The sequence below is a fragment of the Psittacula echo genome (assembly GCF_963264785.1).
Source record: "Psittacula echo genome assembly, chromosome: 2".
Taxonomy (NCBI): domain Eukaryota; kingdom Metazoa; phylum Chordata; class Aves; order Psittaciformes; family Psittacidae; genus Psittacula; species Psittacula echo.
In genome coordinates this window covers 34,169,483-34,195,943 of record NC_137737.1, presented here as the reverse complement: position 1 = coordinate 34,195,943, position 26,461 = coordinate 34,169,483, and the positions used below count along the sequence as shown (strand labels likewise).

The 26,461-nt window shown below is 43.0% G+C and overlaps 1 protein-coding gene across 1 annotated transcript; it reads left to right on the top strand.

The window, feature by feature from the left end:
• Positions 1–14,851: 14,851 nt before the first annotated feature.
• ASB4 (ankyrin repeat and SOCS box containing 4) lies at positions 14,852–25,813 on the top strand (the record flags this gene model as incomplete). Its single annotated transcript, XM_080611072.1, has 5 exons — positions 14,852–15,124; positions 18,724–19,023; positions 21,776–22,266; positions 23,910–24,023; positions 25,625–25,813. Exons 1-5 carry the CDS (start codon positions 14,911–14,913, stop codon positions 25,811–25,813), a joined length of 1,308 nt encoding a protein of 435 aa, XP_080467198.1. The 5' UTR covers positions 14,852–14,910.
• Between the last annotated feature and the right edge of the window lie 648 nt (positions 25,814–26,461).

Below are 26,461 nucleotides of genomic sequence, written 5' to 3'. Positions count from 1 at the left end.
GGAAGCAGAAGTGAAGGGAGCTGCTTTAATTATTTTATAGGTGGCAGAATTGCTAACCTGGAGAGACGCCAGGCTAAATTGAAAGTCAGAGAGGTCCTTGCAGCTAATGTGCCCTTTGCTGCTGACAGCGAGCTGGGTGTGCAGAATATTACTGATGGCTTTGATTGCACTGCCATGGCTCAGCCTTGTCACAAGCATAAAACAAATAACACTGAGTTTTGTCTAGAAGTATGCTGGGCCAGTGGTGTGCCTTGGCGATAAAATGCTTAAGTCTTGCAGGTGAAATTCTTCTTCGTATCAAACACCATGACTGATAATGGTCATTCCTAGGAGGGAGAGAGCCACATGGCTTTTGAAAGGTTAAATCTGTGTATGAAATGAAGGAGGTTCCTGACTTCAAACGCAAGTAAAGGAGACCCATGTTCCTGTCATCACCACTCTTCTGTACAGTAGGTATCTCAGGTGATACACAACAATTCCTCCAAGTCTCAGACCAGCCTGTGTGCACTACTTTAGTGCCCTTGCAGATAAAATAAAAGTCAGGGCAACATCCTTAATGCTGAGATTTGAACCACTCTCAAGTACTAACCACTGCCAAAGACTCTTGCAGTGAGCCTTGGCACATATATGAGGCAAAGCATTGTGCACAGTTGTGTTGTGGGGTAGAAGGGGAAGTACAGTCCCACACAAGCTTACAAGCAGGTATCTAGCACTGATTTTCAATTGCGGCATTAGTTTCACAACACAGAATGCTCATTGCTGGCTGCTGTGGTAGGGAAGACATACTGATGCCATCACAGCCTCTCACTGAAGTGGAACAACCCAGTAACACAGAAAAGGACTAAGAGGGAAATGCCCAATTAAGCATTACTCAGTGCTACCCTATTTATTTATGTATTGCAAATATCAGGGACATTTCTCAGAAAAGAAACATCAAAAGCTGAATTTTCAGAATACACTATCTCAGTAAAAAGGTACAAAGTGAGATTTAGAACTTCAATGGCTTTCAAAATAATTTAACACAAAGATAGGGAGGAAATAGCCTTGACATAAATACAGTAACAAGCAAGCAAAACTTCTGGACACACTATGCTATGAAGTATTGTGCTACACAAAAGACAAGTGTGATTAAGAATTTTATTTGTAAATAAAATATGGGCTTCTTGAATAGTATTAGTACCAGGAAGCACAAAGAAAACAAGAGGAAATGGAAGTCTAGAACCAACACAGAAGTGCACATTTCTTCATTAACTATGTTTCCTACACCTCATTTCTCACTTTCTGGAATATCCTACATGTACACCCCAGCCTATGTTCAGATTTACATTAGTGTAAATCCAGTCTAACAAGATTAATTCAACCTTATCTCATAGCTCCAAGTGCTGGTACTGGTGTTATTTGAGTTGCTTCAAATACATGAACGTAGATGTTGGCTAAGGAGGCTCTTACATGACTCGAAGGTAAGAAGACCTTCAAATCAGACTGTTCTAGTGGAGTGATCATCAGTTCTAATGCTGTGGAAAGCACTTCCTACTTCTTCATTGGAGGGATGCTGGGCATAGCCTGAAACTTTACTTGTGGACTGGGACTATATGCAACATGTGGCTGAAATATTTGGGTTTCAGAGGAGCAGCAGAGACACACAAATTAACATCCTTATCTCCAGATGAGATGGCATCAGGGTTTCAATAGTTCCATTTGGCCTGATAACCCTGTGTTCATGTAGCTAGTTGAGCCACACCTTGTATCGTGTAGGTTGCTTTATGTTCAGCTTCATGCTCAGCTGTGGTCCCATAGGAAGAAGCAAGGGGTATTATAAGGTGCTCAGGGAGGTTGAACTGAGGTCACCAGCATGGCAATCACAGATGCAGAGAGAAGCCAAAGTTACTGTGGTCAGGAGATCATATATACAAATAAAATGAGACATGCATCCACACCATTCCTTTTATTACCAGTGTACAGAGCAAGGTGTTTACAAATCTGAGAGCAGCCTTGCAACTAGCAGCCATTTACTTTAGCAGGGGAATTATCCCTAGCAGAGGAAGTAGCTTGGAGGCCAAGACAGTAAGACAGAAGAGTCAGTGCATGAGGAATAACAGAAATCAACTTTGCTCACATTTTCTAGCAGCTTGGAGTAATTGCAGTCTTGAAAGATATTTGGCAGTTAACCTGGGTTATTGCAAACCCAGCCCACGAGCCTGTGTAAACACAAGCAAGGGGAATAACATACCCTTATCATAGCTTTCAGTGGAAAGAATTTTACATAGGTGGTGTTTGATTGGTTTTGTCTGTGTCTGGATTTGTTTTCTGAATTTTCAAACTGTTCTGGTAAAACTGATGTGAAAACTAAACATACTGTACAAACACACACCCCCCCCCCAAAATATGCATACAAAACCCCCTATTATCTAATCCTTTGGGTATATTGGGTGGGACAGACAACTGAATAATACAGACCATGAACCTAAGGTCTGATCCCTACACAGAGTACGATTATCCACCTTCCACTGGAATTAAGATGCAAATAAAGTGTAAAAACTTTCCACTAAGTTTTACTTTATAAAAGTGAACTGAAAACAACATTATCTTGCTAGAAGAGGCTGTCTAAATTATAGTCACAGTAAGTCTGAAAAAGCCAAGAAATTCCTGCAGTTATACAGCTAAGTAGAGACAGTTCACCTATTTGCAATTATGTTCTTAATATTTACCTTTAAAAATACTTTCATTCAGGTATAACAGTATATACATGGGTATACACTGTTATAACAGCATATAACCATATAAAGTCATAGAATCAGAATGGTTAGGGTTGGAAAGGACCTTAGGATCATCAGGTTCCAACCCCCCTGCCATGGGCCAGGACGCTTCACCCTAGACCATGTCACCCAAGGCTCTGTCCAACCTGGCCTTGAACACTGCCAGGGATGGAGCATTCACACCTTCCCTGGGCAACCCATTCCAGTGCCTCGCCACCCTTACAGTAAAGAACATCCTCCTTATATCCAACCTGAACTTCCCCTGTTTAAGTTTTAACCCATTGCCCCTTGTCTTATCACTACAGTCCCTAATGAAGAGTCCCTCCCCAGCATCCCTATAGCCCCCCTTCAGATACTGGAAGGCTGCTATGAGGTCTCCAGCAACCTTCTCTTCTCCAGGCTGAACAGCCCCAACTTTCTCAGCCTGTCTCCATACGGGAGGTGCTCCAGTCCCCTGATCATCCTTGTGGCCCTCCTCTGGACTTGTTCCAACAGTTCCGTGTCCTTTTTATGTTGAGGACACCAGAACTGCACACAATACTCCACAAGTGAGGTCTCAGGAGAGCAGAGTAGAGGGGCAGGATCACCTCCTTCGACCTGCTGGTCACGCTCCTTTTGATGCAGCCCAGGATACGGTTGGCTTTCTGGGCTGCGAGCGCACACTGAAGCCGGCTCGTGTTCATTTTCTCATGGACCAACACCCCCAAGTCCTTCTCTGCAGGGCTGCTCTGAATCTCTTCTCTGCCCAACCTGTAGCTGTGCCTGGGATTGCTCCACCCCCAACCTTGCACTTGGCTTGGTTGAACTTCATGAGGCTGGCATCGGCCCAACTCTCAAGCTTGTCAAGGTCCCTCTGGATGGCATCCCTTCTCTCCAGCGTATCAACTGAACCACACAGCTTGGTGTCATCAGGAAACTCGCTGAGGGCACACTCAATCCATGTTGCTGAAAAAAAAGGTATAATTCATATACATAATAGGTATAATTCATATTCATAGATACAATTAATATTCATAGGTATAATTCATATTAAAATATAAAGGTATTATTCATGTGGATTCATAAGCTATTTTACTGTTAAGCATAAACTGCAAACAGATAACGTGACAAAAACTCTAGGAACTAGTCCAGCATTCACTGAAATCACTGAGAGTTATTACATCATAGCTCCTTCTCTGTAAACATGTGCCAAAGAGCAAAGAATGTGGCCCTGTGGACCCTGCAGCATCCAAAACCACCCACCACCTCCTCATCCCTCCCATTTTTGCACTCTTCTGTGGAGGAGGCAACATGTGAGTGGTAGATAGAGAAGGCACCCATGGGATGCTGTAGAACACGGCCAGGTGTAGACATTCACCGTGCTTGCAACCTAGTTCAGCTGAAGAGCAGGTTGTACATGAATCCCATTAGGCTGTGGTGGACCTTATAGAAAAGAAACTAGACTTGTCTTTTCTGCCTTATTTCATCACAAGGAAAACACAAAGAGGACCTAGAAGATGCCCAGAGCAGAGCGTTGTGCACTTGGCACTCAGAGACACCAATATTTCTCCCCATCTCCTTGGAGTGCCCTGGGTGTCTGGTCCCAGCAGCCTTCCAGCAGGTAGACAGCTTGAGCTATGTGGTATTAAAACTATTATATTCTGGCTGCCAACAGGTTTTAGGAGACGTTACATGAGTTTGTTTCTGTGGTTCACCTTTTGCTCTACCATGAGCATAAATTCTGAAAGCAAAAATCAAATTTCTATTTAATATGAAGAAAGAAGCAACAAATATATTCTAAACCTTTTATTAGCATCTCTGAGGGAAGCTTAAACTTTCTGATCCCAATGTGAAGGTACACACAGTGCAGAACATGTTGTATTCTAAATTTTGACCACATTAATTTGACTTATAAATATCAGCACAATGAACAAGAAATAAATTAATTTACCTTCATCTTTCAGAAACCTTGGATACAAAGATCAGATGGCTGTAGCGTACTCCAGTACCACCTGTTATAAAACATCATTGTGATCTACGACTGAGGTCTCATCCCAACATGTATATTCTGATTTTTTAAATTCTATTATCCATATAAGTGGGTTTGAGTGTTTTGTTTTGTTTTAGTTTTGGTGGTTTTTTTCATACTAGTAGCTTCAAAAGTTGTTGACTGAATGTTCTCTTGTAATCTCGTGTCATAATTTTGGTTGAAACTTTCAGCATTCTTCCTTAAGGCAGAGGTGGGGCTTTAAGAGTTATGCGGTGTCTTCATTGATGCAAGTAAGTGCTTTGCAAAGCTCAAAAGGAAGCATGGACAGATGAGTCAGCTGGCATTTGGCTAGCCTAAGGGCTTCTCTGCACAGCAGGTCAGATGCAACCATGGGCACTTAGGCTGCCCCAGCCAGAGCACAAAAAACATCCTCAGCTGGATACTCGCGCAACTGGCTCTTGCTTGCTGCTTCCTTGAAGTTTTGTGTCGAGAGTTAGTTTTGCTCTGAGTCCTAAGACCCCTTGAAGTCTTGTGTTTTATGGGGATGGTGCAGGGATTTGCCTCAGGAAGAGCACTTACTGGGTCATTTTAAATAAGACCAAAAGCGAATGACCTTAGAAGGAAAAGTAAGATTTTTTTTCTTACACAGGAGAATTGTCTGATTTCTTCTGCAGACCTCTCCTCCAGGAATCAGGCATATTTGTATGATGACTAGTTCTTTCAGTGTACTTTCCATTGGCTCAGTGACGAGCAGTTAGATAGATTAAGGAAAAAAGTGTAGTCTACTGAATAGTACAACAGACTTTGTTTGATTTTGGAAGTTTGATTCAAGTGTTAGATAAGTAAAATTTAACTAATATAAGAAAAAAACAATAATGTTATATTTCTTCATCGTATTTGAAAATCATTTTTAATATCACCATGGCACATACCTGATTTGCTGATTAACTTTTCTTTCTGCATAATTTTACTAAACATGTTCTAAAAATCAACTGGTTGAACTAAATATTGATTAAATTCTGCCTTTGACAAACATCTATAATTTACTTTTAAGAGTACCCTCCTACAGAGGGTTATAAGGAACCCAGATTATATTTGGCTCACTTTATACTTCCTGGAGGAAAATCAGTATCTCTAGAGTATTTCTGATCTGGTTTTGAATTCCATCTTCAGACAAGTGAAGTGGCACCCTACAGGCATCCCCACAGATTCTCCCAGGAGACAATGTGACAAACTCAAGAGTCAGATATCTACACTGTAGGTATTGATGTTTGGACAAGAGTGGAAAAATACTCTCTTGTCTGATCTGAGTGCTGTCATGCTGCAAGAGTCACATCATCTTCCAAACTGTCTCACTCTCTTGTGTCTATCTTTGCATAGGTTTTTTATGCTTTTCTGTGCCTCTGAAGGAAACAAAAATCTGGTCTTGGGAAAGATGATGGCAAAATGAATAACTACATCTCCCCTGTCTACTTATACTTGCTTCAGAAATGTTCTTATGCGTCTCCCCATGCAATAATCTTCCACCAGCCTCAAGAACATAGAATGATGTGCAGGCTCTTTAGCCTGTTCTCTTGGAGAAGATAACATAATTCAAGCAGGAATAAAACCATCACTTTATCATTTCTTAGAAGGAGGTACATTATTGACAAGATTTGGGCTGCAACAGAGTGACAAGTGGGTTGAATTTTTTTAAAAGATTTGGTTTTAAAGAGTCTTCTTGAAATATCAAGGCTTTTCTCCAAGTGCTTTTCAATTTAAGAAGCAATTCACTTTACATTTGACATGACTTTTACATTGATACTAAAAGGTATCAGATTCCCACAACTTATGATACTTCAGGATGCTTTCTTATATTAGGTCAGGGTGATCTGTTGATGATAAAGAAAGCCCACAGTGTGCAGCATTGTATTTTCCTGTTTCTTACATAATTACTTAAAAGGAAGAGCCCAAGTCATGATCTTTATTTTAAACTAAGTCAGAACTCTTACTGATTTAATTGAGAATATGGTTAGAAAAGGACAGGCTATAAAAAGAATAAAAATGAGTTAAATGAGGACTTGGCTAGAGAATGTAGGAGAAAAAACAAACCAGCAAAAATTAAGCTTACATCCAGTTCCTAGACAAAGCTACTGAGAAAGTTGTGATTGGTCACTATGGCAACAGATTTTTAAATGGAAATAAAATGCTTTTGATACTGAGGCACATTTTTCTATACAGATCTAGTAAATGAACTCAGAGCTTATTAAGGTGAATATAATTGTACAATAGGTATTCTCTATAATGTTAAAAACACCGATATGCAGAGAAACAAAATATAAATAGCTGTAAGATGTTGATATTTTTACCATATATTACTGATTCAGTCATTCAGAAGCTCAGGAGGTAAATGGTAACAGTAGTTATTTTCTTTCCCCAGAGTAATAACTGGTGCAATCTGGTGTGAATAAGGCAATAACTTATATTGTTTTATATATATAAATAATAATAACTGGAGTAAATAAAGGGAACTCTAAGCTTAAATGAGAAGTATTTGCTTTTGTTTTCTTGGCTTTTATACTAATAGACTCAGGTGAATCAACATATTAAACCCTTTTCCGTGAAGTAAGAATTTGTTCGTACAGACTCCACTCTGATGGAGAAATTCATCCCACTCCCCTTTGCTCTGCATTCCTCACAACAGCATCAAGGACAAGCCAGCCTTGTGTCATTCATGTAGATTTTAAATGTCTGTCAATAAGACCTGGAGTTCCCGCAGCTGGAAAAAGATTTACACAGTACAGTACAAATAAAACCAGCATCTAATATGCACATTCTGATTTAGATTAACATAGCTGTATTGTCACTTCTGCACGTGAGGACTTGGTCTGTCAGATTCAGGGAAGGTAGATGGCAGTGCTCGGAAGGAGCAAGCTTAACAGCTTATGTTGCTTAGAGAAGTAACAAACAACCACTCTGTATCAGTGATGGATTTATCAGGAAAGGGTAGAAACCACCAGCAACAGCAGAGACTGAAAACATTAATCAAACCCACTGATGCAGCCATACAAGTTCAGAACGATTGTGGAGCCACCACAGACCTGCATTGTCCCTGTCTTCCTCATTCCTGCATCCAGCCTTGTTTGTGATGCATTGCTGATTTCATGGTACCATGTCTTCTCCCCCCACACATTCCACCCTTTCATCAGATTCTTCCACGTGCTTTATTTTGGCATTGCTTCAGCTTCAGTCCTTCAGAGCAGGAGTAGTTTAATCCTGAGACCCCCAAACAGCTGGCTGCTTGATGGCTGTTCAAAGAATACCAGTAGATCTTCTGCTGAATGCGTTTGTATTCCTGCATACATTGGTATTTTGATCGAAGAAATACTGGCATTTTAGAGCAGTTGCAAAACCGGAGATCCTTTTACACTTTGGCTGTTTGCCTATCCTAAACCCCCCGTCACTTCATTTGATACATATTTGATATAGAGGAATCATCTCACATACCCCATCTCTGCACAAATTTCACTTCGGCATGTAAGGCAAAAGTTGCTGGGAAGAGCCTGATGAGAATGTCTCATCTTTGGCCAACTGTCAGAGTTCAGCCCTGGCCAGCCCTGCCAGGGAGCACAGCCAAGCAGCAGGCAGCCGGGCATGAGAGAGGGTAGCAGAGACACAGCTGCCAGCAGGGCTTTTCTATGGGCAATGAATTATTTCTGTCTTGCTCCTGTGAAGGAACATTTGTCTTTAAAGAACTGCTTTCCACAGGCTTCATTTAAACCCATAGTCCATGCCTCACTTCATCAGAGGAAATAAGTGGAAGACATTCACATTTTAAGTTTGGTTGCAAAATTCCGCTGTTTTAAATCCTATCAGATATTGTGACATCAAGCTTCAAAAAACATGAGAATGTTCCACTAATCATAGATAGGCAAGATTTGTTTTTTCCATGCCTTGAAAATACTGTCTACATGATCTGAATTTCTGTCTGTGTACATGCATCCTGTTCACAACACTCTTGCCTTTTGAATCAAAGTGAACCTACCAAGCATTGTGGGTCGGTAAATATGGTGCTTGTTTTAGATGTTTTGCAAAGTAACTGCATTTTGTGAATACCTTTTATAGGACAACAAACTAGTAACTTAGTAGCAATTTTTGAGAGATTATTCCTCATTTTAAACCATCAGAAATTCAATAACTAATACTCTAACATCAGTAGCTAATCCAGCCCTGGTCTTCCGGACATCCTAATAAATACACTGATTGTAGGAGTTGGGACAGTGTGCAGGAATGAAGAAACAGATCCTTGGGGCTGAAGATGGCGATAGGAGGCACAAAAGTAAAAATGACACCTGTGAAAGGATGGGCTAAGCTTTTGCAATGAAGTCTTCAGTCGTGAAGTTCTATGAGAACAAAATTCAGGACTGCTGTGTTAAACTTTTGGTTTTGTAACATGCGTATTCCTTAAGGTTTAAGCACCTCACTTGATCCATATTTCTAAGTTATACTGAAAACAAAACCAAAAGGTTTTTCACAGATACATAGATTCCCAGCTCCTAGGAATTTGACTTCCAGTGATGTGGGGGTTTTATGTCTAAATGCCTTTGAGAAGGTGGGACTATTTTTCCCCATCCCTGGCAAACGAGAACAAAAGTGAAATAATGCAGCAATGAATGAGAGGAGGATTCCAGACTAATGGTACTAAGAAGGTTTCACATTAACCAGCCACGGGGATGAATTTATAGAGAGGTCTTTTTTCTCAAAAGATGATTTACAGCTAAGCACCTGGAGAAAGCAGCCTGCACCTAGCATAGCTAAAGAGCTTTTTTCCCACTAAGATATGAAGCAGGAAGCATTTATGTAATCTTCACACTCAGAGTCAGCATCCTGGAAAAAGAAAATCAGATAGAATGTAGTAATGGCTAAAGCAGGCAGAAAGATGTACAGCAGTGAAAATTGTCAATATTAGTATTAGCAAAAAGATGTGTGATATGAGTAAGTAGGAGGGCTGTGCTTAATTCAGTTTAGGAGCTGAGAGCTGTGGAGAAGAAACAAGGGATATACGTGGCAACACAGGGATATTGACCCCAGTGGGCAGCAGTGTGGTAGACTTGGCCTGATGCTGAAGGCACTGTAAGGACAAGAACAAAACAAGGGGATTGTGATCACTGCTGCAACAGTGTTTTTAGAAGAGGTGAACTTCTCAGAAGAGATGGAAGTTTGGGATTAATTCAAGGATCTGGTTTTTGCTTCAGGCCCACAGTTCTGATGCTCAGTATCTTTCCCTCCTTAACATGTAAGGCTTCAGAGCAGGACAGACTGCTTCACACAGGTGATGCACGGAATCAGACTCTACAACTCAAGGAGAATTATAAAGCAGGTATGTTTATTATGGCGCCGGGTGCAAGGGGGCTCGCTCCTCCTAACTTGCACACCGAGGGGTTAAGCGAGCAGATGTTTATTGCACACAAACATGCATATTCATTAAGTTCCCGAGAGCTCCGCGGGGCTATTACAGTTAGTTCTAGGAACTCATTTTCACGAGTCTCCTCCCTTTTGGCTCTTGTGCACTGCCGCCCGGTGGTCGTGGGCAGAGGTCTTCAAGATGAAGTAAGCAGTCTTCCTCACTATGTACTTTTCACCCTTGGCACAGTTGGATGCCTCAGTAATCACAAAACTAGCTGAAACTAGCCGTATCTATAACTTTCTGATAGCTGACACAGGTTTAGAACAGTATGACCTTTGCACAAAACTGATTGCAAGGCAGACAAGGAGTATCCGAAGCTAGCAGGTGCTCAGGCGGCACTGCCTCCAAACTAACTGATGGAGTTAAACTAAGGATGGGGAGAAATAATTCACTCATATTAGTAGGGCTACTAAATTCTGTTATCACACCACAGACTTCCAACACAAATATTGTTCTTTTTCTTAGTCCTAAATTAAACTAGAAGTATTGTAACCCTATGTTTTCCAGGCACTTGCTTTCCTTATATCACAGGGGCTGTGTGAGTATTGCTTAAGCGATCCAGTTAGTGGCTTCATTCCTCCACATCACTTCAGCCAGTGACCTGCTGTGGGAGGGAAAAGGCAGAGTTGAAACCACATTAGCTGGGTGTGCTGATGACTGCTGCAAGGCAAGCCAGAGGTTGCAGGCAATATTTCAAGGTCCCCTCCGTAATTGCAGGGGAGAACCTTTGTAACAACCCTGATAATGCGGCAGGTACTTCTTTCCGTACCCACCCCTACTGGTGACTGAAGTCCTTTGGGACACGTTGCTGCAGAAGAGGCTGGTTGGCAGGAAGCGGCTAGGCTTTTCTGCACTGCAGCTCAGAACAACCCCACTGCTCCAGTTGCATCACCACCATTCTTTTGGCGCATTTCTCCTTTTGCTGGCTTTCTGCCTAAGCCCAGGAGAGAGTTCAGGATGTTGGTTTTCATCTCCAAAACTCTGCTCCCAGCACTGCTGCGAGTTACGTAGCTGCCAAGAGACTGTTGCTGTATATCAGCAAGTGCCAGTGGAGGGACCCTGGCTCCTCAGGAGGCGCACTCTGCACAGCCTGCCGGTACATCTTTTCTCATTTTCTCCTTAAGGCTGTCTTTGACTTCTGCTCACGGAACAAGTGATTTTCCTTCTCACATACCACTCTGATAGTGTCCATGCAATCGCCCCCAGGCAGCTTTCCCTGGCTCAGCTCTGCTGCTTGATGCCCAAGCTAATAAAGGTCATGGCCCACTGAAATAAGCACAAATACTTCCCTTGACTTCAGTGGGCTTTGGAAAAAGCCTGTGATAACCCTGATGGAGAGGTTCCTCAGCAACCCATCTGAAGCCGCTGATGACAGTCCCATTGCCTGAATGGGAAAGCAGCGTACACCCCAAGAGTGTTGTCTGCTCTTCTCTTACTTGCTGTGCCCCTTCACACCTGGTTCTCACCTGCTGTAACCACTTGGCAGGGGCAGATCCATCCTGTCCCCATGAAGTGCAGATGTTTGTGTGCCCATGGCTTGCTCTGTGCACAGGAGAGTGTTGTATGGCACTGTGGAGAGCAGAAGGAAAGCATGGGGCAGCAGCTGTCTCCCCAGTAAAGCTGTGCGTTTGCATTAGCTGTGCAATTTAGGCAATTGATTCTAAATGTGCTAACCAGGTTTTCTTAGTGTATACAGTGTGTTAGTGCACACTGCCCATCACAGTGGCCTCAAGCCTAACCTATAAACATCATAAATACTGGTACTATTGTTTATATTAAACAAGGGACGAGCTATTGTTTCACAATGAGATGTTCAGAATTTGGCAGCCTTGGGGCTTGGATGACATCAGCTTTAAGTTTCAGAATCAAACTGCCACCTTGTGGTATACTGGGGGAGAAGTCTGCAGGAAATCACACAGCAAACATATAGGTATGTAGTAATGACTGGTCCCTTTGCCCCACCAATTACCTGCAGTATTTATGTATTCTTAAATATATTTTGACCGTAAGTGGGGAAAATTAATAGACATTCTTCTGTCGTGCTTTAAAAAGTCAATCTAACTTTTTGAGATTGTTTGCCAATGTAAAACATAAAACCTCACGCTTGTATATTGTACTGAAATCGCCGGTGCGCTCATGTGAGTATGTTTTTCAAGATTAGATGCAAATGAAGCTTACAGGGAAACACTAACTATAAAGGTATCTATTAATTGTTTCTTTTCTCTGTTTTAAGCTCATTAAAGTTAAAAAAAGAATTCAGTGAGTCAGACCAGGGCCATGCAAACTGCTAAAGGTGAGCAAGTTGTAGTGCTTCGTTTGGTCTGAGGTGCTATTCCTGTGCATGCTTTTGGAACATGATGGATGTAAGGTAATTTTAATCAGCTTTCTCCTTCACTGAGGGCCAAACCATCACAAATTACTTCACCTTCCTTGTCAACCAAGAGCAAGTGGAATGGATCAGCAGATGTACAGTAATCTGTTAACAGCAACATGCTTGTGCATCTCAGCCTTCAAGCAGAAGACCAGCATGGGATGTACTGGCACGATCCTTTCAGCTAGATTGAATGTCCTTGTGTCATCTAATACTATTTATAAAGATGATACATGAAAAGCTAGTCTATTTCAAATCAAAAAGTGTACCTGAGGTGAACAATTGATTGCAGCCACATATCAGCGCTTTCTGCATCCATGACTTTTCAGGAATACAGTGGTTTAAGAAAAAGGTGCAGGTAACAAGAAGCCTGTAAGATCTGCAGTTCAAATCTTGTCCCTCGTGCTCATGCCAGACTAGCATTAGCACTTTTTTTTAAAGCATGAAGTGGAGTCACATTTGCTGAACACTGGTTCTAGGAGAGAGCTGGTGTGCATTTCCATGGACAGGGGACCCACCCCATCCTCATGGGGCTGCCCAAGAAGCCTGGCCCTATGAACACACAGTTTGCTCTGACTTCCAGTATCACCTGGCTCACTGTTCCCCATCAGCACACTTGACAGCCAAACTCCCAGGAAGGATAAATATGAATATAAATTTCTTAATGGCTGTGGTGGCACCTGCTTTGTTGGGTGTCCTGGGCTCAGCAGTAGCAGTCATTTTTCTCTTTCTTAGTAGCTGGTGCAGTGCTGTGGTTTTGACTTGCAGCCTGGGAACAACGCTGATAACACCGATGGTTTTAGTTGCTGCTCAGTAATGTTTACTCTGACCAAGAACTTTCTGAATCTCATACTCTGCCAGGGAGGAGGGGAAGCTGGGAGGAAGCAGGGACAGGACACCTGACCCAAACTAGCCAAAGAGGTATTCCATACCACAGCATGTCATGCCCAGTATATAAACTGGGGGCAGTTACCCAGAAGGCTTAGCTCACTGCTCGGGTCAGGCTGGGTATCAGTCGGTGGGTGGTGAGCGGTTGTATTCTCTTCCCTTGTTATTTCTCTTATCATTATTACTATTGGTGGTAGCAGTAGTGATTTGTGTTATACCTTTTAACAGTTACTAAACTGTTCTTATCTTAACCCGTGGGAGTTACATTCTTTCGATTCTCCTCCCCATCCCTCCAGGAGCCGGGGGAGAAAGAAAGGGAGGGAGTGAGCAAGCAGCTGCGTGGTTCTGAGATGCCAGCTAGGCTTAAATCATGACATTGGCTGATTAAAATGAAGGGTCGATAGTCTCCTTCTAGTTGCTGTCTCATCCAGCAGCTCAGGTGGGTGCAGGTGTGAACCACTTGTATGTGACACGTGGCAGAAGCTCATGCTAGGCATGTGTGGATTTGAATCTTCACAGACTGCTGTCAACACAGGAGAGGACTGGCGAAGACAGCAAGGAAAGGGAGGGAGGCGGAAGTGTTCAGTGAGTGATGCGGTTATGAGAGAGAAGATGTCAGTTTAGATGAAGGGTGGGCTGAGGAAGGAGAAGACCCTACGGACCCATGCAGCCTCCTGTGCTTGCACCTAAGTTAATTCATATGTAAGCCCCCTGTGGTGTGTGAGATCCTCCACCCCAACATGGCTGTACAGCTCTGCACCCCCCCTCATCCCAGCATTTCTCCTTCCTAGGAGCACTGCTTACAACCTGTGAGCAAACTAAGGAAATCCTGCTGCTAAGGGTATTAAGATGACCAGGCTAGATCAACATGATGCTCCCTTGAGGCTTTATAGATCAGGGTACCTATGAGACCTGTGGGGGGCTCCTGTGGAGCCCTACCTGATGGCTGGAGGAATGAAACCAGGGCTAGCATGTGGAATGCTGTCCTGGGGAAGGGTGGGGTACCTCCCATAGGAAATGTGCCTGGAGGATTTTTAGTTTCTTTTTTCTGAAATGTACTAGTTAAAACGCATCTGCAGGCAGAGCATCACACTCCATTGCAGTCAATATATCAGCAATGGTAACTGTGAAAGGAAATGTGAGTGCTTCACCAGCTGCAAAACAACACCCAGGGCTAATGTCTTTTAATGTAAGTGTATGGCAGGAGCAGAGGGTAACCATGTGGTTAATGAAGCTTAATGTGTATAAAGCCCATGGAAATAACTCTTATTGTGGTGTTATTGCTAGTGTGTCTGTCCTCACTTTCATAAAAAGAGTGTGGTGATATCTAAGACTGGCATTTTGCTCCTCATATAAATAGAACAAGCAGATCAGCATGACTGAGTGATAAAATTACCTTCAGGTCTTTAGGAACTTCAGCATGCAACTGTGCTATAGGGACATCAGTGTATCCCTCTTCACAGCACAAACACGTTTGGAAATGGATCTGGAGGAGACATACAAGGAGGAAGAGAATACGGAGAGGACAGTTACTCGAGCTGCAGCTGCAAAGTTGGTGAAAAAGGCTTTTCTCGAAGCCCTGAAATGCAATGACTTTGAAACACTGGAAGAGCTCTTGAGCCAAAAGAAAATAGACGTGGACACAGTGTTTGAAGTGGAAGATGAAAACCTGATTCTGGCATCCTACAAACAAGGTAAATGAGGCGGCATTCACCAGCCAGGAAGTAGGTGGGTTTGAGTGATTTTTAAGAAACTGTGGCTTTTTCTCTCTCCTGAAGCTGCAGAGTAAGCTGCTTCACAGGCAGTAATGTCTCAGCAGGTTCATACAAGCTGCAGTCACTGCAGCAGGGGAGCTTATCAGCTGTACCCACCAGACGTGGTGGAGGGCAGGCCAGAGAGCAGCCTGAGCCTCTGTGCCACTGAGGCAGCTGCTGCAGCTCCAGGGGAGTCCAGGAAGAGTAGTCTTGCTATTTCTTCACAGAGAACTCAGTTGCAAAGCCCAGAATAGACACATGCAGGCCAGGCGTGGTATATTCATTTCTTGCATGTAGCCAGTCGCATATACAGATGATTTAGAAATAGAAAATTCAATGTCTTCCATTTTCAATTTACAGTAGTAGTACAATGAGTTCTCCCTAGCTCAGGAGAGGGAATGAAACCCTGTGGACCTTGGATATTGCTGGATGGGAGGAGACTTATTTTTCAAAGTGACAGAAAATGAGGATGTACTAATTTATCAAAACAGAAAAATCATCTGGAAAAACACAACCAGGAAATACATCTGCTTTGGAGTGTAGAAACCCCAAACCAGTTCTCAGCCAGACACTGGCTGAGTTTCCAAAAACTTACGACTTAAAGCAATAAACCAAGTTTGCTCTCTGCTAAAATCAACAGACTTCATGACCTACTTGTAGCATAGGAGAATGCAGTAATGATCAGCCTCTGCCAGAAGTTAATCATATGTGAAGATAAATACCCCCCGTGCCAGCAGCACAGCAAATGCACTTCCTTTTCTGTGGCATAAAGAAGGGACAGCATCCCACCTCTTCTCCTTTTCTGTGTTTACCTCTAACTTAATGATGGCTCTTGTTCATTTGATTTCATTAGGATGACGATGATGCAGTCACAACATACTTCCCTTGGGGACTGTGAACTAAGCCACACAGTGATGAATATATCTTAAAAGACCTTCTCTTCTGTCCTCAGCAGGCTGAGACGCATTCTCACTGTGGTTTGAAACTACAGGAAGAATGCATAGGTTTTAAATTGTAGATAGTTTGACTGTAATCATTAACCTGTCTCTTTTGGAGAAATGTCTCCTTTCTCTAAAAAGTAGAGAGGTAAATGCACCTTATGGCCTAAATCATAGCAGTATATTCACTTTGTCTGAAAGGCAGGAGGCACCATATCAAGTCTTGTGCAAGTTTTTATTCCGAATCCTAGATAAGTTTGGATCACACTAGATAAGTGTGATATGAGAATTTCTTTGAGGAGGAAATGGGGAGAAAAATTAGGCCCATCTTCTCACCTTTCAGATAGTCGGAGCTTTGCCGTAGCCTTTAAGCAATGACGTGGACAAGAGATGCTGTGGGTGACAGAGTGGCTTTGCTTCCTCTATTCCAAAAAGTCTGGGAGCTCCCAAGGACACTGATCTTGCATGCATCATGCACCATAGCTTCTTTGCATTTCTAACCAAAGAAACAGGCAAGCTGAATGAGCCCTCTCTTGGAGCCCATGTCTGCTTCCTGTTCAGGGCCTGGTCCCTGTCCCTCTAGGCTCAGAGATGTCTGCAGGTTTGGGCAGAGGACACAGGAGATGCTCCCTCAGCGTGTCAGATCGCAGATCACCTGCACCAGCACAGGCAAAGGAAATACATGGTGGTCTCTGGCAGGAATATTGTGTCTATATAAAGTGATAACTTGGCTTATGAGGACCACTTTCCTGGTGTTATAGCTAACATCTGGCCATAAATGCGAGGTCCAGCTCTCTGAGGGATAAAGCCAGCAATGGTCCACAGCTTGCCAGTAACAAGAGGGACTACTACATATGAATTCAGATAGAGAGGTGGTTCAAGAAACTTGTTCTGCTATGTGCATAGATTCTGAGATCTAGCCCACCTACTTTGTGCCCAGTTTGGGGGCATATGACGAAAAGGTTGTCTTACTGGAGTCGCAGTGTAAGCTGCATAGTCAGTGGGTTGAGAGGGAGTTGAGTGGCTGCAGAGCAGGCTGTCATCCTTCTTGGGCACTCAGGTGCCCCAGGACTGCCTGCTGTTGCTATTCAAAGCATGGGTTCCAAAATTCAGTCCTAGAGTGGATGCCATGGTCTGTAGACAGTTTCTGATCCCTGACATCTCACACACTGGCAGCAATAAATGCTTATATTGACCACGAACAAGTCACTGCAGCCATGACAGAGCAGGATGCACAGCTGCTGTTGTATCTGCAACCTTTCAGTGGAAATACAGCATTTTTCAGAGGCATACAAAAACTGCATTACTGGCACCTACCTCAAAATAAACCTGCAATTTAACTAGGAGGGAAGAAAACCTTTAACCTGAGTTTCTCCCTGTCACCAGCACTTTGTTCTGACCTACCTTTTTCCTTCCTCTCTGTCTTCTGTCCAATAAAACACACATGAACACTGTAAAAACTGTATGTATAAGACATTAAGGTCGAAAAACTAAATACAACTAGAGATTCAAAAATGAGAGTATGAATTAATGTGAGCTCATTATACATCTTTAGCATTTTTTTTCTGTCTTTTACATGGTAACAGTATTCAACCAGGCACATTTCCAAGGAGAAATAGACAACCCAGAAAATGTTATTCTAGCTAAGATGCAGCTGCTGTAGCTAAAAAAAAAAAAATAATAAAAAAGAGAGAGAAAAGAAGAACTTTTAGATTTCTCCTGCCCTTCTGCACTTTATTATTGTGTTTTAGGGTTTTTTTAAACAAATTATTATAGTAATCACTTCTGAGACTGTCTCTGTGCAGTCTTTAAGCATATAGTCCTATTTTGGGAACAAATATTTAAGTGTTATTTGGTTTTACACCTGTTTATAAGTAAAAATAAAAAGATAATTGTGACATTTTTGGAGAAAAATTCAAATATTTTGGAGCCAAATTTCATGCTAAAGTGTCACTGCTTCTATTTGGCTCTTCGACCTAATTTAAATCAGCATCCAAATTCTTCACTTCATGCTCCTCAGGGGCAGTATTTGGCAAGAGGTCTGTGATACAGCTGCAGCCACATTGCCAGGGTCATCTGTGTGCAATATATCACTGGAGGTCTGAATCCAGCTCCTGACATGCAAGATCCTGCTATCAATCTCCCACGCAGAAACCATAAGATGAGCTATATGTTGAGTCACTGGCCTAAGTAAATGATGCCTTCTTATTCTAGTGCCATCTTTGTTCAGCTTTTGGCATGCTGAAGATCCCATTTCCTGCATATTTTTTAGCTGGTGGCATTTCAAATCCTCTAAGCATCTTTTTTTAATCTTTTCAGTTTACACAGGTCACAAGAAAAACAGAAGTTGCCTTCAGAGTACATCTAGATGGGAATTACTCCCCAAAAGGCAGGCTATTTGGCACATATAATTGAAGTACTTAATGAAAATGAAGTTTTGCTTGAGAGAACTTTGCGTGCACTATGCTGTAGCTGGTGAAATTCAGTAAATTAAAGCAAAACTCCAACTCTTCCTTCCTCCCTCCTGAATTCTTCTCAGTAGGTGGATAGCCCAAAGTCAAGTCTGTGCCAAGGATGGTAACACATTTTTGCTTTGTACAGGGTACTGGCTGCCTAGCTACAAACTGAAAATATCCTGGGCAACTGGACTTCATCTAGCTGTCATGTATGGACATCTGGAGAGTCTTTTGGTCCTCCTCAATCACAAAGCTACAATCAACTGCCGGCCTAATGGAAAAGCTGCAATCCACATAGCATGTGAAATGGCAAACACTGAGTGTCTCAAGATCCTTTGCAACCATGGAGCTAAGCTGAACTGCTTTTCAATGAGTGGACTGGCACCCCTGCACTTCTGTACGACACGAACATCCATGCCTTGTGCCCAGCAGCTCATTTTGAGAGGTAAGGTAAAGCTCTGGAGCATCTCTCGTGGCATGGCCAGATATGGTGGGCATGATGTGTGGTTTCGCTTAGGAGCCAATTTGTCAAAGGACATGTGTAGTTACTCCTTCCATCTACAGCTGACCCATGTCTTCATCTTAGACTCCTTTTCTCCATCTCTTTGATCAGAGGAAGCTTCTCCTATTCTAATTCCTAACCCCATTTCTCCTTTCCTCTCCCTGGCCACCGGCCCTTACTCCAGGATCAGTTTCCCATTTCAGTGCCTCCAGCCCACTGCCTGGTCAGTCCCTCAACAGAAGAGCTCCTCTGAAACAGGGAGTTTCTATTTCTCTGTTTTATTCCTGTCTTCTTCATCTCAGTGAAAACTATTGAGATGTTTTCACATGAAAGTGTGCTCCTCTCCTCTTCTTTCTTGTTCAAATTTCCTTGATCTCAGTAAAATTATTCCAAACAATTGTTTTTTTGAGACCTGGCCTTGAAAAACTGGATGCAGTTTTTCATACTGTCTTTTCATGTGTCAGTAGCGAAAGTCCTCCATCTGTGCAGGGATAACAGGGGAAAAAAAAAAAAAAGGCAAATATATGTAAGATTTTTGTTTTCCCAAAGTAAGGTACATTGCACTGCTGGCCATCCGTAACAAATGAAACTATGAATACATGTCATTCCTTGATAAACATATTGGTGTCTCACACTATTTCCTTAATGCAAGGATGCTGACTCAGGACACAGTAAAAGTCATAAAAGGTACAGCAAGGTCAGGCAGTTCAAGTCTTGAGTTATGAAACGAGAGATTTCCCTATTTATCACACTGTGCCATGGCAAATACAAATAGTTTTGTTTTGTTTTGGGGTTTCTGCTACATATGTTGTTATTGAAAGCTTTTCCTGCGATGCAGAGCCCCAAAGTATGCTTTGTGGGCAAGGCAATCTGCAGTCCCAAATGAATAGCCACGCCACTTTTCTTCTGCTGGAAAGTTACATATTATTTTGTTTGATAGAAAGGAAAATAAATGCTGCCAGTTGTATCCTGCCCAAAGCAAACAGTCCTGACAGCAGGAGTTGGGTTTTCTACCATGGAAAAGCTTAAAAGTCAAATGTACTCTTATAAATTGTAGCATATGATGAATGCAGATGAAAGGATGTATTCTGTAGGCTTTCTCCACCCACCCATCAACAACAGAATAATAATACTTTACAAGCCACCCTTCGTCCCAAAGCACTCCATAGACTTGGATTTCCATAGGAGCGACATATGGAGACTTCAGACAAAATGGGACAGGTCTGGAGCACAATGTGGCAGGGTGCACATTCACATAGCAGCACCACCTAATAGCCAAAGCAGGGGCTTGTTCAATGTCTCTGCAACAAAGTCTCCAAGACACATGTCCCACCCTGCCATGTCCACTCTGTGGTGTCACACTGGGTCAATTCAGGTAAATGCAGTTTAACCACTTCTGGTTTGGGCAACTCACCAGCTAAACAAAACTGATCCCATGTTCATTTGCCATCTCCAAACTTAGCTTGCCAATACTCTCATGGACAACTAACACGACTTAACACTCAACATGGTTTAACATCATTAGAAATTCCATCCCAAATGTAATTTCTGACTCTTCCTCCTTCCTCCCAGTCCTTAGTCTTAGTGTAAGTTTGTGTATGTGAAGGCTTTCATCAGCCCGGAGAGAAGAGGGCTGGCCATACAGTGAGCGTTTGATTTTGCATGAGTACGTTACTGATGGTTTGCCAGGGCTCCAGGCTGAAGGAGCCCTTGGTCACTGTGTCACTTTCAGCACCCTCGACCTCGGAAGAAGCCCCTCACCCCCCTCTAGCCTTCTGGCCTGCTGCTGCTGTACACTTCCAATGGTCCTGCTTTGCTCTGGGGAGTGGGTTCTCGCCAGCTTTCTATCCTAAAAAGTGCTGTTCAGTGTTACAGGATTCCCCATCCCTGGCAGTGCTCAAGTCCAGGTTGGACGGCGCTTTGAGCAGCCTGGTCTAGTAGAAGGTGTCCCTGCTTATGGCAGAGAGGTTGGAACTGGATGAGCTTTAAGGTCCCTTCCAGCCCAAACCGTTCTGTGATTCTACGATTATCCCCTCAGTGATTTGCGTTTCTTAAGGCCAGCGGCGGGCAGCTGGGAGCGACGGCCGCGGCCGTGCCTCGCCGCAGTGCTCAGCAGATGGTGCTGTTGGCTCAGCTGCGGCAGCCGCTCGGCGCAGGCACCGCGGTCCTGCCGGTGCCCCCTCCGAGCCGCTGGGAAACAGCAGCCAGACCAAAGATGGGGATCTCAGCAATGGAGTTTTTACATCATCTACGGGTCTACCATAAAATGTCCTTTCTTCCAAGGTGTGCAGTTACCGAGGTGCTTCAGGAAACATGCTCATGGTATAGAGCAGAGCTCTGGAGCAGGAGCAGAGGTCTCCTTTTTCCTTCAGCTCTTAATTCGTAGGAAAAAAAGCATTTTATGCAGAGATTTGGACTTTCATGCTCCAAACCAGACTGCTCAGATGAGGTCTTCTGCCAGCTCTGGACCAAGCTATTGCATCTGAAGCTGAATCCAAGAACCTGAAGTTTCTAAGGTTTTTCTGAAGACATAAGAAATGCAGAATCCATGTCCCTAACTATATGCATTTCTATGTGTGTCCTTCCTGCCAGTTGCCCACCCTCACCTTCTCCTTGGGTAGCAAGGCTCAAGCAGAGACATAGCTAAACCAGGATTTCATTGCCTTAATTTTTTCTCATCATCTTTCTTTGGCAGGAGCAAATGTGAACATAAAAACAAACAACCAAGATGAGGAGACTCCTCTACACATTGTTGCACGTTTGGGTGTCCCAGAGCTTGTGGCCTTTTACATGGAGCAAGGAGCACAAATTGATGCTCTCAATGCCTACATGGAGACTCCTCTGGCCTGTGCCACCTATTGGGCCCTTCACTATAAGGATCAGATATACAGCCCAGATCATCACCTAATCTGTCGAATGCTCTTAGACTATAAAGCTGAAGTGAACACTCGTGATGAGGATTTCAAATCACCACTCCACAAGGCTGCCTGGAACTGTGATCATGTCCTGCTGCATATGCTGCTGGAGGCAGGAGCAGAAGCAAACATCATGGATGTCAATGGCTGTGCACCCCTACAGTATATCATAAAAGTGACATCTGTGCGGCCAGCTGCCCAGCCTGACATCTGCTACCAGCTGCTACTGAACCATGGCGCAGCTAGGATATATCCTCTGCAATTCCACAAGGTTAAGGATGGCTTTGAACAGTAGGGGTATGGAGAGAGGTGATGTCTTCAACAGGAATGTGATGAGAGATCCAAACTTCAGGGTTTGGTGTTATCTGGGTTTGCTGGAGTCATGTAAACTTGGGGCCCAGAATACCCAAAACCTTGTGAGGCAACCTGTTATAAGAGTGGTGTCATTTAACTGAAGTGAAATTATAGTTGCCAGTGCCAGAAACCAGACCCAGATCCCATTTTTATTCTTAACCAAACTGACAGCCCAAAACTCTAAATGCTGGTTCAACCCTAATTTTTCAGAGCTGATTCACTTTCTCATTTCAGAAAACCTATATGCCTTTGCCAAACCTGGTTTCACACAGGCTTAACTGGGTTATACAAAATACATATTTCATGGCCTCTACCAAAGATTGGAGATCAGAATAGCTGATTCGGTTTGTCACTTCTGACCCTTAAAAATCTATTCAAATCTATTTAACATTAAATGGATTTCAGCAAAGCTTTGGCTTATTCCTAGGAAATATCAGAAGTTAAGGGGAAATGTTGGGCCTGGGCTCACAGTTGATGAGAAAGATGGGAAAAAAAATAAACTTCAGGATCCCTCGCAGAGCACTTCCAAACATCTGCAAAGCCCAACGCACTGACAGAAGTAGCTGACAGTCTGATATCAGACAACTAAGTAAGCTTGCTATAGTCAGGACTTACTATTTTCCAGTGCCCTGAGGAACATTTTGCAGCTCCTCCACTGCATATGTAGTTTTAACAAGCTGACCAACCAGAAACCTTTGAATGAAACACCAGACTTCTGGTTGTGCCCTCTTAAGTGCAGTGTGAGCTGCCCCACCTGTAACAGAGCAATGCTTAGTCCCCTGGAGCTTGTTTGAGAACCAAGTCTGGGGTGTCCTCTTCCTGCCACCACCTTTCTCCTGTTGCATGGAGTGGGTGTCCCCTCCAAACCATCATTTGCCCATCTGTAAAATATGCGGATGATATTTATCCCAGAGGGATGTTCTGCAGTTTTGCTTGTGAAAGCCTGGCGACCACATCAGACAAAACTGTGCATCGTATGGTGTGAATGCAAACTGATATTCCCTGAGTGTGAGTGACAATAGACTTGGTGTTTTTTTCTTACTGAGCTAAAGTTACCGAGCACAGCAGTTGTTTCAGGGCCTTGTGTGGCTTGGAAGCCTTACTTCTGAGCTGTGTTATCTCCCAGTCTTCTTTTAAATTTTCCTGTAACATTGCATTTTTGCTTCATATGATGGGATTTTTTGTGTTCCTGGGCTGCATGACCTGAAGCAAGGACTTTGTGCATGGCTTTGTCTGGTGTTGAGACACTCAACCCAGCTATGAACAAGTTATCTCCAGATCTGGGTAATGAAGCACACACTGTCAGCAAGCTATACTGCTCTGGAGACCTAAGTCAGTACTTGTGTACAGTGTTAAACCGGGGTTCACTGAGGGTTAACCTGGGGTTTCTTGCTGTACTTGTACTTAGTGTAGACAGGGCTCATGTCTTTTGAATCTCCAACCTTATCTGCTTGTAATTCTTTGCCAGTGTCTGCCTCAGTATGCCACTGCACAGTGCCAAGTATCCAGGCTAGCCCCAGCTCCTTGGTAGTTCTCAGTCTCTATCCATCCTTCCTACAGGTGCTACAAGCCTGTCATTCCCACCCCAGAGCTGTGGAGGTTGTTGTCAATACCTATGAGCATATCAAATCAACATCAAAGTGGAAAGCAGCCATACCTGATGACGTCTTTGAGGTAAGCTCTTAAGGAGCTGTAACCAAGTAAAATCCAAGCTCGTTATTTGTATTCTCCATATCCCACCACAGAAAAGTGAGAATGCCTTTGAAAGAGAAGAGCACCTCAGAGGGTTCAGGACTTGCCCATTTAATACCACTCACTTGACAAAAGTGTATCACTCACTCACAAAAGGTGTGTTTTGAGAAATTTTCATTGCACCATTATCCTATGGACACCCCCTGTCAGCAGTGGTGCAGGAGTTCAGCAGTCCCTGCACTCAGCTAGTGCAAAGGTTCTGGCTGTCATTGGTCTTTCTTCTGATCTGTATATTTATATGTTTTTAAATCAGCAAATGCTGTAAAAGTACCGTGTTACATGGGTATGACCATGTATCTTTAGGTTCTGTTGCATGGGTTGGGTTTCTGTAAGCAGGACTGGATAGCTGCAAGTACAAGAGAGAATTTAAGTGAAGAGATCAAAGAGGAAAAGACGTTTGTTGTCAAAAGGCAACACTGTGGGACAAACTTCACACTTTGACGTAATTATCCCTGTAATTCAGAAATCCTCATAGTCCCAATATTCCAGTTTAGACCGACTTTTTTATTAATACCAGGCTTTTTCGAGATTTTCAAATCAGTGCTGAAGTTACGTGAACCAATATCTCCTATACATTTCCAGTGACGTTTAGGGAACTCCATCCATATTATAGTGCAGACTTATGTCACCTGAGGAACTATGAGGCTTTGGGGGGTCAGATTTATAAAAAATAAAAGAAATCATTCTGGGGGAACACAAAATTGAAAGTTAGATGTCTCGTTTTCACCCGAATTACAACAGCAACAAGAATAATTTGTCTTCAAACAAAAAAAATTAATCTGAAATACTGGAAAATTCCTATTTGGAAAAGTCCACAGTCGTCCTATTTCTTTGTTGAGATTTTCATTTTACTTGTCAAAGCTATTTGCTGAATTTGACACGAAATTGAAGAAAACTTTTTGTCAACACAAATCCATACTTTTCCATTCATAAAGTGTATCAGAAAATATGTGTGACCAGATCTGTCAAGTAGCAAGATTATAAAATAAGATCAAGTCACACAAAGTAACACGTATTTACTGTTTGCTGCTTTTATTTCAACATCATTTGCAAGCATCTGCACTTTTCTCCTTGTGGGAATGCAATTTTTCTTACTCTAAATGGCTGCTGGGGCAATGAGTAACACCAAAGGTACTTTGCTGTGCACAGTCCCAGAGAACTCATCAGTAATGCTGGCATTACAGTGTCTCGCTGCCTACAGTGAGGTTTAGAGGATTAACTCATCCACGGCCACTGACCCTGAGCATTCAGGTCAGGACTAACACCACAGAGGAACCTCCACCTCCAACTATAGGACGTAAGACATACCAAACCTAAAGATTTCATTGTGGTCTTTAACTTAACACTGAATCTTTGAGACAAGCATAAGAATTTTGTGCAGCCTTTTGGCTAAACCAAGTCCCTAGTGCTTGATGTGCCTCCAAGCAGCAGGATGGTTCTGCCAAGGGCTGCGTGTGGGCAGGGGAAAAGGAGGGAAGGAAAACAGCATTATTGCCCTAAAACGAGCTTGTGTTCTTTTACAGCGGCACAAGGATTTCTATGATTCTCTGTTCACTGTGTGCAGCAATTCACCACGGTCACTCATGCACTTATGCAGATGTGCTATTCGGTCAATACTGTCAGAAAGGTGCCACAGAAGCGTTCCTTTGCTCTCCATCCCCCTGTCCATGAAGAAATACTTGCTGCTGGAACCAGAAGGAATCATCTACTGAGCTGCAGCAGAGTGGGCACTGGCATCTCCCTTCTTGGATCCACGTGCCTCTGTGGGGTGCTGGAGATTCAGGCACAACCCTGACTTTAGACAACCCTTCACTTTTGACAGTTGCAGGCCAGCCTGAAGCTGGGCTGGGGTTTACTGGCTCTCCTTGGAGCTGCTCTTTCCCAGCACCGAGGAATCGCAGCTGCAGGATGCTGGTTGTGCTGGGAAAGGCCCCTGCTCCAAACAAAAACAGGGACACATACTTCCATGCTTTATTCATCCCGGCTTGAATGTTGCTGCTGCTTCCTTTGGTATTTATTCCACTGCCTGCTAGATAGCATTAGATTCAATCGGCACAACCTTTGATACTGTTTCACCGTAATTAGAAAGGGTATTGTCAAAACATAGAGCATTTATTAGAGTAATGGAAATGCTTTCTCAGAAAGACATGGGCAAACTGCTTTGAATCGTGACCACAGACAGGATTTCAGTAATTTCCATATTTTCCTGCGGATTGACTCTCAACTCAATGTTAGTTCACTGTTCACCTGTCTGTATCTTATAAAGCTTTGTCATAATAATACCCTTTTTAATGGTAAGAATTTTTTCCATTATCAGTCTTAGTATGTGAATAGGACTGAAATCTGCAGCACTGAAATTT